This window comes from Leuresthes tenuis, unplaced genomic scaffold, assembly GCF_036924035.1.
Source record: "Leuresthes tenuis unplaced genomic scaffold, fLeuTen1.0.hap1 SCAF_18, whole genome shotgun sequence".
In the NCBI taxonomy this organism is placed as follows: Eukaryota; Metazoa; Chordata; class Actinopteri; order Atheriniformes; family Atherinopsidae; genus Leuresthes; species Leuresthes tenuis.
This window is the reverse complement of record NW_027325372.1, coordinates 10,339,777-10,349,623: the sequence shown is the minus strand read 5'-3', so window position 1 is coordinate 10,349,623 and position 9,847 is coordinate 10,339,777. Positions and strand designations below refer to the sequence as shown.

General features: G+C 40.4%; 2 protein-coding genes across 3 annotated transcripts; both read right to left on the bottom strand.

Annotated features, from left to right (window-relative positions):
- Nucleotides 1-934: 934 nt before the first annotated feature.
- Nucleotides 935-3,959, bottom strand: LOC140274834 (uncharacterized). Of its 2 annotated transcripts, XM_072370209.1 has the most exons (5): nt 3,910-3,959; nt 3,315-3,449; nt 3,051-3,166; nt 2,028-2,171; nt 935-1,940 (listed from the first exon to the last, which is right to left on the bottom strand). In XM_072370209.1, the coding sequence occupies exons 2-5, from the start codon at nt 3,412-3,414 to the stop codon at nt 1,335-1,337; spliced, it is 966 nt and encodes a 321-aa protein (XP_072226310.1). In that variant the 5' UTR covers nt 3,415-3,449; nt 3,910-3,959; the 3' UTR covers nt 935-1,334. The 2 variants fall into 2 exon arrangements, with proteins under 2 accessions (XP_072226310.1, XP_072226309.1); XM_072370208.1 differs by lacking the exon at nt 3,910-3,959 and having other exon boundaries at nt 3,315-3,776.
- Nucleotides 3,960-4,763: 804 nt separating this feature from the next.
- On the bottom strand, nt 4,764-9,824 carry ndufv1 (NADH:ubiquinone oxidoreductase core subunit V1). Its single transcript, XM_072370278.1, has 11 exons — nt 9,742-9,824; nt 8,393-8,502; nt 8,214-8,296; nt 7,904-8,074; nt 7,426-7,609; nt 7,099-7,288; nt 6,731-6,943; nt 6,267-6,433; nt 6,096-6,177; nt 5,809-5,954; nt 4,764-5,011 (listed from the first exon to the last, which is right to left on the bottom strand). The coding sequence occupies exons 2-11, from the start codon at nt 8,495-8,497 to the stop codon at nt 4,931-4,933; spliced, it is 1,422 nt and encodes a 473-aa protein (XP_072226379.1). The 5' UTR covers nt 8,498-8,502; nt 9,742-9,824; the 3' UTR covers nt 4,764-4,930.
- Nucleotides 9,825-9,847: the final 23 nt, after the last annotated feature.

Here is a 9,847-nt window from a genome sequence, read left to right as displayed (position 1 = left end):
GATAGGAAGAACCACAGGTGCATCATGGGAAAACGAACTTCTAAATCTCAGGCGCTCCTTGTTCGACACAGTGAGCGACTTCGCCGCTATCAAGCGACCGTATTTGAGAATCCGTCGTGAATATTTTGATGTTTTTCTTTGTGTATATGAAACCTTAGAGCTCATACCGAATTTGGAGTATTTACTGAAGGAAACCTAGATTATTTCAATCCCTCTAATTAAGATCAATAAATTAAGATCAGTAAATAAATAACAAAATGTAAAGTATGTGAGCTAAAAGTACTGTAGACGATGCAATAGGCTCTTATCAAGTGCGTATTTAAACTTATGAAATATATATTTATATCTGCAAAACTGCAGCATGTGATAAATTGATGGTTTTATTTAAATATTAATCAATCAAAATAACCAACGGTGGATACTCAAAATATGGTACTTCAGGAGTACAAAATGCTGAGGAGTACAAAATGCATTATATTTTTCAACTAGGTACAAAGTATGGTCTAATATTTGTAAGGTAGCTTCCGATTTATAATTTGGCTGCAAATGTTATTGAAAACATTGACACCAGTGCAATTACCTTTAAAGATGGGGGGGAACCCTACAATTCCACAGAACGACTAAAATGCAGCTGAGTTAACGGCAGTTGCTACGTCTATTTATGTCCTCACTCAGTCAAGTCTCTCCAAGCTAGTTCTTCCGCTTGTCATTTTTTTCAATATTAACTCCCATAGTTACAAATATAACCCTCAATATATGCCATTTGTTTTAGATTTTTACACTTTACACATTTACACAGTAGTAAAAACTGTTTTTTAAAGTTTCCATTGACACATCGATGCAAAATGACATGGACATGGCCCTCAGAGCACTGTTTGATGCAAAAACTGTAAACTTTCTGAAAGACAAAAATGACACATCAACATTACATCTCTTAAACGTCATGGTTTCTCAGATTTTATTTTGTTTAGTACTGACAAACTTTGTGCAAGTGCCACATGAGTTTTCTTGAAATAAAAACACTTCAGTTAAATCTATTCCCATACTTGAGAGAAATAATGCCCTACTATACAAAGGATATAAAACATTTCAGGTAGATGAGAGGTAATGTGAACAACAAAAAGGGCCTTCTGACATGATTTCATCATGTATATAAATCATGGTTGCGTAAATTGAGGTGTTTTATTTAGTGGTCCAGTAACTTCCAGTTGTGTTGCATAACCTTGCTTCACCAGAAGTATTCACATACACACACAGAAAAAAGTCTTCTTACATAAACAGTTCCAGATAATCATTTAAATGTTTAATATAAGACAAAGTCTTTCCCTTATTTACTATCTCTTCTCCGCCATCTCCTCCCCCTCAGTGTGGCAGGTCTGATGAGACTTTAGGGCACTTTCTCTTGCAAAACTCTTTCCACAGGTGACACAGGTGTATTCGGAGCTGGAGGCTTTGCGAGTGGGTGGACCGTGTTTGTCTTTCTTATGTGCTCGGAGGGCTGCAACAGAGGGAAATGTGCAATCGCAGTCTGCTTCAGGACAGGGAATTTTCAGCTCCACAGAAGAGGTTCCTTCCGTTGGCGAGTCACTGGATCCTTTGCTCCCCTCTGCTGCTGTTTCTTGCTTTGTCTTCTTTACACCTACCGCCTCCACTTGAGCTACATATTTGGGCTTGCGGCCACGCTTTTTGCCTTGGGGCTTAACATCACAGTTTAGATTACTAGCGAATTTCTCTTGGTGCTGCATGAGCTCTTCTTCCGTATGGAAACTGCGGCCACATTTGCAGCACTGGAAGGTGTTAATGTCGTCAGCCACCACCGGGCTGTGAGGGTGCACTGCGATGCGGTGGTAGCGTAGTCGAGACGGGCTGGGGAACGAAGCTCCGCAGTCCCTGCAGGGGCATCGTCGCTCTACACACTCATATCGTCTGTGTTTGGTCAGCTTTAAGATATAACACAGATAAGAGAAAGTCAACCAACAATATCCTATAATCACAGAAGAAAACAAAACAGGCTTCTGTGTCCTCACCTCAGTGAAGGTACAGAAGTTTTTCTGGCAGTAGGCGCAAAGGAAAGGCTTCTCTTCCGTGCTGTGTGCAATTTGGTGCTGGGTGAGCTCTTCAGAGGAGGAGAAGCACTTGTCGCACTTATAGCAAGTGAACAGTGTATTAATCTGCAAAATTAAAAGAAGTGACATCAGTTAAATATTTCTCAACTTAAGGCTTTACTCACAGAAGAGAAGTGAAGCAACTCCAACCAAACTACAAATGCATTTTCATCCAAAATAACGAGTACAAAAGCCAAAGAAAAAAAAACACCCGAGACTGATATATCTATGAGTACGTGTAGATACGGCTTCTTAAAAAGGCAGCACTGACCAGTTTTGCAGTTGTATAATGTCCCATACAGCATGTATCTACAGCGGCCCTGAACTGCATAACACAACAATGAAACATTTCTCAACATATTATCCCTTTATGTCGCACATCCTCGACTGCTCTCCTCTTGTCTTAGCCCCCCCCCCCCACATTGCAGATGGGAGCAGATATGAGGACAACAACAAGGAGAGAGGAGGCGATGCAACAGACCCACATCAAATTGAGATGTCCTCGATTCAGAGTATTCATTTCAAAACCAACGTCAATTATATTTAACATTACACAACAGCACAAAAAAATTAATAATTGTTACAGCATGCAGCTGTGTTTTGTCATTTGTGTCAGATGAGCATTGAATTGCGTGTTTGTGACAATGTATAAATCTATTTCTAATTCTGTTTACAATGCAGGATTGACACGTCACACCCCCTTTAGATGCAGTGGGTGCCGAAAATACTTCTGCAAAGGACACACTGGCGTACCCTTGCTTATAGCTCCTCCAACAAGCTCCCTCCCTCCTCCTGGTGTATTTTAGGAGTTAAGAAATCCTTTAAAATATCTGGCAGAGATCAATCTCTGTGTCACACGCATAAGAACAGAAGAGAACGTAGGCACACTTTAAAGATTAATTAGAAGACAGTCTGTTAAAATCAAATGAAGTGAACACTCCCTACCTGCTGCAGGTGCTGCTTGTACTGGTCCCGATGACTTTTCCTCATGTGTCTCTCCTTGGCTTTAGGGTCACTGAAGGTGATGAAGCATTGAAAACACTGCAGACTTTCGTGTTGATCTGCGTCACAATGATATTTGATGTTAGGTTTGTATCAACGTATTGATGTAAGTGCACACCATGAAAGCTGCGCTGTAGTGAGAAACCTAGGTTCATTGTCACGTCATATATGAATGATAATAACCTAGTATTAGTACAGTGAGCTTACAGGACTGCAGCGGGGCGACCACAGGCGCAGGCTTGATCGCAGCTGAGGTGGATTTCATCTCACTTCCAACAATGACTTGCTCTATCTTCAACATTTCCATGTTGATGTTTTCATAAACCAACCAGCTACACGAACCTGGAACGTAAGCACAATACTGTCTAAAAAAAAACCAAACCATTAAATATGAATGATTAGCAACACTTCTGTTAGCCGGCAGAGCTAAACAGGACAACACCGTGGAGACTGACACATGGCTGTAAAAGCGCTGGGATTCTCCTTCTATACAACTAGAGGCAGTCAACTTTAAAGATGTAATGGCGCCATAAGTGTAATGTACGTAAAGCAATACCGCTAATGTAAGGCCTGACACAACTGGTTGACAGAAGGATGGAGGCAACGGACACTGACCGACACACACTGCTAAAACCAAAGCGAAACGATTGTGTTTTTGTATTCTTCAAGTGTAAAAAAAAAAAAAAATGTACCCAGCCCTGTGCTAATATTCATGTTGGCTCAACATACTTTAAAACAAAAGTCGTGTGAAAATTTGCGATTAATTTTGACTCTATTGTAAACAATTCAAATGCTTTCCTACCATCCACAGCTACCACCAAGATGAAGCCACAAATAATTGCTCACGTCACGTGATAATGGAAAACAAGCTATCGCGAGAACACGAAACTGAGTCTCTTTCCATCCTCCGCATACAGCGTCCCTCAATTGCGCACAAATTTTACTTTAAAGGGGAAACTACACGTCATATATGTATATTAGGCTGATAGCGTTACCAAGAACAAATCCATGGTAGTTGTAGTTGGTTCATTGTCAAATTTTCTACTATTATTTAATATATATTTTGTAAAAACGTAAACTAGAAAAAGTCACAAAACTGAAGTGGAGCACATATTAGATGCCTCTGAGAATAAAAGTACTATACGTTTCTATAGGTTTGATCGTGAAACAAGATTATTTTTCAACAGAATTAGTTTTTTCCTCTCCTTCTCATTATTTAGGTGCATTTTTCTGATACTTTTATGAGAAACATAATTTGAACGCACAGCCTCTACTTTTAGTTCAATATTTCACTATAATAAAAGAAATTCTCTAAATAATTCTTCCAACACCTGCCGTTTGTCGCTGTGAATGTGAAGTCGCCGTTTTGACATTGCTACAATCTTCAAGGGTAAATAGATTGTTCTGTAACATGTATATATGTAAAAGGAGAAAACAATGTGTACGCAAAACATAAGCTTTATGCATTTTTCTTTAATGCTCAAAGCCCTGACAGTTTTCAGCTTTTTAAAGAACAGCTTGTGAAATAAAGAACCAATAGTCCCACTCCAGCATCAGTACATCTCTGTGCACATAGAAACTCAAAGGGCTCCAAATGAAACTTGAAAAAAAGTCCAGTATTGAAGTCAAATATCAGTTTCAGGCAATAGACCTTTATTATACTTTCATCCAACAAGGCAGAGACATCAATGCAAAGCTTGATGATGAGGTGATATCACGGCACGTTATTTTTTTTTCCCATTTAAATAATTTGTGAATGACAAGAGCATAGGGTTAAGGGCATATGAGGCAAGAAGTAGAGTTCAAGGAGTTCAAGTGGCCATCTACGCACTGGCCTGCTGCTTCTGCTGCTGATAATCAGCAATTCGGCTTTCCATCACAGGCCTGAAGTGTCTGATCAATCCCTGTGAGCAAAGAAGCATGAAATTTGTTAAACCACATGCATGCATCACAGCAGGTTTTCAGAAAAAAATATACAAGGTTGAATTTCTTCATATGTAAAATCTTACAAGGTCCAGTTTTAGGGTTTTAGTGACACCTAGTGGTACAAATTGAATATGGCAACCAGCTGACTGCCTCTTCAAAAGTGTAGAAAATGCTACTGTGGCAACAATGAACCATCTCTAGAACAAATAATTGGTTTGTCCCTTCTTTAAAGAACATGTTGGTGAAGGGTGTGAAGGGTGAAGAAGAGGGATCCACGATATCTTTGAATGAAAATGTCCTTGTTCCTAGTTGACGTTCACAACATAATTCTTATTTTTGTTATTACATATATCACTATAAAGCACTTCTGCCAATAGATCCTCCACTGTGACACTTTTTAATGTTTACTTCTTAAATGCACTGATCTTAAAAATACTGGGAAACAATTAAAGAAATGTTGAGTCACATGTTTGAAAGCTACACTTTTTCGAATTTTTGATGCAATTGCAGTATAACAATAATTCATCCTCCATATTCATTGTGACAATGAATTAAATACTTTATCGGGGGTTTTAATGGAGTTCCACACTTATCTTGGAAGATCTTTAATCAGGACAACGTATCATTGGAAATGTAATGCAATACATTTCAATAGTACCAATCAACGACATCACCATCAGTGCTCAAATCCCAAATAAACTGGTATCGGTTTGATACTGTCAGGGTTTCCCAGTAATACTTCTAGTAAGTAGATGGTGAGATATCAGCTCTTTACCTGCACAGGCCACGCAGCACCATCTCCCAGGGCACAGATAGTGTGTCCCTCAATCTGCTTACTGAGCTCCCAAATCATGTCGATCTCTGCCGGCCGCGCATCACCACGAACAAAACGCCACATCATGTTATTCATCCAGTCCACTCCTGCAGAAATAGACAGAGGAAATCAACGCTTTTTTACGACTGTTTAACATAGAACAAAAAAATTAAGGAAATAATTGCGATAACACTGTACGAGAAGGCTGACACTATAATTGCTTAAAAAGGCACTAAAGCAGTACTTACCCTCTCTGCATGGTGTGCACTGGCCACAACTCTCGTGCTTGTAGAACTCTATCAGGCGGGCAATGGCTCTGATAATGTCAGTCTGCAAAAGTAACCCATTCGTCAATGTAACATTTGTTTTCAAATGTCTTTAGACACCATGAAATACGCTGCAAAGGTCACGAGTCTTACAGATTTGTCCATGACGATTATAGCAGCCGTGCCAAGCCCAGTCTGAGCCTGAATGAGGCCATCAAAGTCCATCAACACTTCTTCACACACTTGCTTGGGAATGAGGGGAGTTGAGGATCCACCAGGAATTATAGCCAGCAGGTTATCCCAACCTCCACGCACACCACCTACCAGATAGATGGTGGTCTCAATTAAGACTCTCAAAAAAAAAAAACCTGCCCTTGTGGCTAAGTTAAGCTTTCTGAACCTTTGAGTTCATAGCATATTAGTCCCGGACAACACATTAGATAAATGGAGCTCAACCCTTTCATTCCATCTCACATAAAACTACTACAGTATAGATAAGGCATATTCACTCTTGAAAAAATAAAAGCCTATAACTCTTATGATAGATCCATTAAAAACATGTTACTATGACAATCAACGTCAAAACTGATGGGACAGATCCAGAGTGTAATGTGCACCTGCGTGTCTCTCGATGAGTTCTTTCAGAGGGATAGACATCTCCTCCTCTATGGTGCAGGGGTGGTTCACATGGCCTGAGATGTTGAAGAGCTTTGTGCCAGAGTTCCTCTCTCTGCCAAAGCCCAGAAACCACGAACCTCCACGGCGGCAGATGGTGGGTGCCACGGCGACCGTCTCCACATTGGCAACAGTTGTTGGGCAACCAAACACACCTTCAAAACAGTAGAGAAATAAAACATTTGAGGGTTAACTGGACACTCCCGGTCCACCGTGTTCACAGCATAAGTACCACAAGGAGGTCATGTTTACATTTAGACTTTACAAACTGTATTACACAGCTGGAACTCTTTGTAACACTGGAACTCACCCACATCAGCAGGGAACGGGGGCTTCAGGCGGGGCTTTCCCTGCTTGCCCTCCAGAGACTCTATGAGAGCGGTCTCCTCTCCACAGATGTACGCTCCAGCCCCACGCATCACAAACACATCAAAGTCAAAACCAGTGCCGCAGGCATCCTTTCCGATTAGTCCAGCAGCATAGGCCTCATTGATGGCCACCTATGATCAAAAAGAGAAAAGATCACATAGGTGTTAGTTTCTAATTAGGTCATTATTTTGCAGTGTTTTTTTTGCGATTTTGCTTAATCTGTTCCTGAAAACTGATGAACTCCAAATTCCCCTCCTCCAACATTCACCTGCAGGTTGGATGACTCGTTGTAGAACTCTCCTCTGATGTAGATATAAGCGGCACGCGCTCCCATGGCCCTCCCAGCAACCAGGCAGCCCTCCACCAGCTTGTGTGGATCATTCCTCATGATCTCCCTGTCCTTGCAGGTGCCTGGTTCTCCCTCATCTGCATTCACCACCAGATACTTTGGACTAAAATGAGAAATTAAAGAGTTGGGTCAAATAGTGCAGCGGAGTTTAGACACAGGGGTGAAGAAGTTTAAACAGCATTCAGTCTGCACACGCAGCTGTTAAAAAGCATCAATACAAATGGTTAAAATTGCAAATCTGGCTTGTTTTCCATGTGAGCTGACCAATTTGGGGTTTTGTAAATTCTACTTAAAAAAGACATTGCATATACATCTAAATAACATAAAGAGACATTACATTAAATATTGTAAAAATAACAAGAATATTTTAATTAAATCTGTCTTTTTCCTCACTGACCGGCCATCACTGGGCTTGTTCATGAAGCTCCACTTCATGCCAGTTGGGAAACCAGCTCCACCTCTCCCACGCAGGCCAGAAACCTTAATCTCATTGAGAATCCAGTCGACTCCCTTCAAAAGGATCTCCTTGGTTTTGTACCAGTCGCCACGCTTCATGGCACCCTTCAACCTGACGCACAAGAAAGAGCAGCTGAGGACTGTTTTTAAAAAAAAAATTCTGGTGTGTTAAAAATCCTCCTTTTCTGCATCAAAAACCGATAGCACGCTTTAGATTTGACAGAGAATATGAGAATCATCAATCGTGTTACCTCCAGTCATGACGGCCATAAAGATTTGTGAATATTCTGTCCTCATCTGCCAGTGGTCCAAATTTCGATTTCTTAGGAGCAGCCTGGAAAAAAACAGGGCAAAAAATGTTAATGCCATTATCACCATCTAAACTGTTTCATTGTGGGGGTTTTTTTCCCCAAAAATACAGGTAATGTACCTGTGCTGTGCTGTTGAATCTGGTGATGGCTGTCACGCAACCTTGGCTGGCAGCAACTGGGGCACGTGCCACCCCACACACCAACGATCGAGACAAGGACAGCATCTTTCCTACCGCACAGGGAGCAGACAACAGAAATGTTTAAGCACGGAAATGTAAGAAAAATCACAGTTTAACCGGAAAAACTGAATCTGCTGAGGTCAATGCAGCTGTTTCACATGTTACTGAAAGATCATTTTCTATATATTATTACACATAACCTAATTTAATAAGTACAAAGCAATGACAACAGCAGACGTAAATGTAAGAGATACTAAGAGCCTACATTGACCTTTTCCATTTGTTTTCCAGGCCAAGTTGTAGTGTAGTTGCTTGGATTTTGATGACATCAATCGGTCAAACACAACACACATTGTTTTTTTTTTGTTTTTTTTTAAGTCATAACCGGCTTTGTTATAACCACCCATTTCAATATTAGCTCCTATCAACACAAGAAGGATATCGAGGATATCCAATCAAAGCTCGAAATAACGATGAGGAAGTTTCTTTGGATTCACAGTATTAACTTTGTTATAATAATAATAATAATAATAATAATAATAATAATAATAATAATAATAATAATAATGATGATGTAATATGATATATCTAATATATTCACAAAAACATTATGATAAATCGATGGTTTAAAAACAAGTCAGGGCGTGATTTACACAACAGAAGTCAAACATCGATCAAAACAAGACCAGTGAGGTTTAACCAGACCGTCTGTTACATCACGAATATCGTTTACATTTAAATTTTTTAAATAACATTAAAGTAATAGTACGTTTCGCGAGCTAGAGACAATCATGTGACTGATTTTTGTTATTAATTTCTTTCTAGAAGCGGTCTCTGTTACTTGGAAGTTGTGTGCTGCTTCTTCTTCTACTTCTTCTTATGTGATGTTGTTACGTCACAGGCAACTAACACTTAGCTAATAAAGGTGAAGGCTACTTCCAACACTGCTATCGGTCCTAACACTCCTGCGGTGAATATCTAAGCAAAGGCATTTTTAAAAAAAAGTTTGGCGAGAAGCAATAAATCGATGCTATTTCACCTCACTAACTGTGCCGAACCGTGTACACACACTGACCTCCATGCTAGCGTCTGCTAGCCTGTGGCTAAGTACAGCTAGCTCAGCGGTTAACCTTGTACCGTCGGGATAAAAGCAGCGGATGCACAGCACAACATGCAGATCCCACACTGACAACATGTGGAGTGCATGGGTAAAAACACGCGTGGTGTTAGCAGCAATTAAAAGCCAAAACGCGTTGATTGTAAGTCAGCAAACAATCGCCCCTGCTTACCTTCTCTCAACGTTACAGGTTTATGAAACACAGCTTCACAGGAAGCAAAGCGCTCGGCCCGGATGCAATTCTGAACAGCTGCTGCGGCGCTGTGAGGCTTATATAG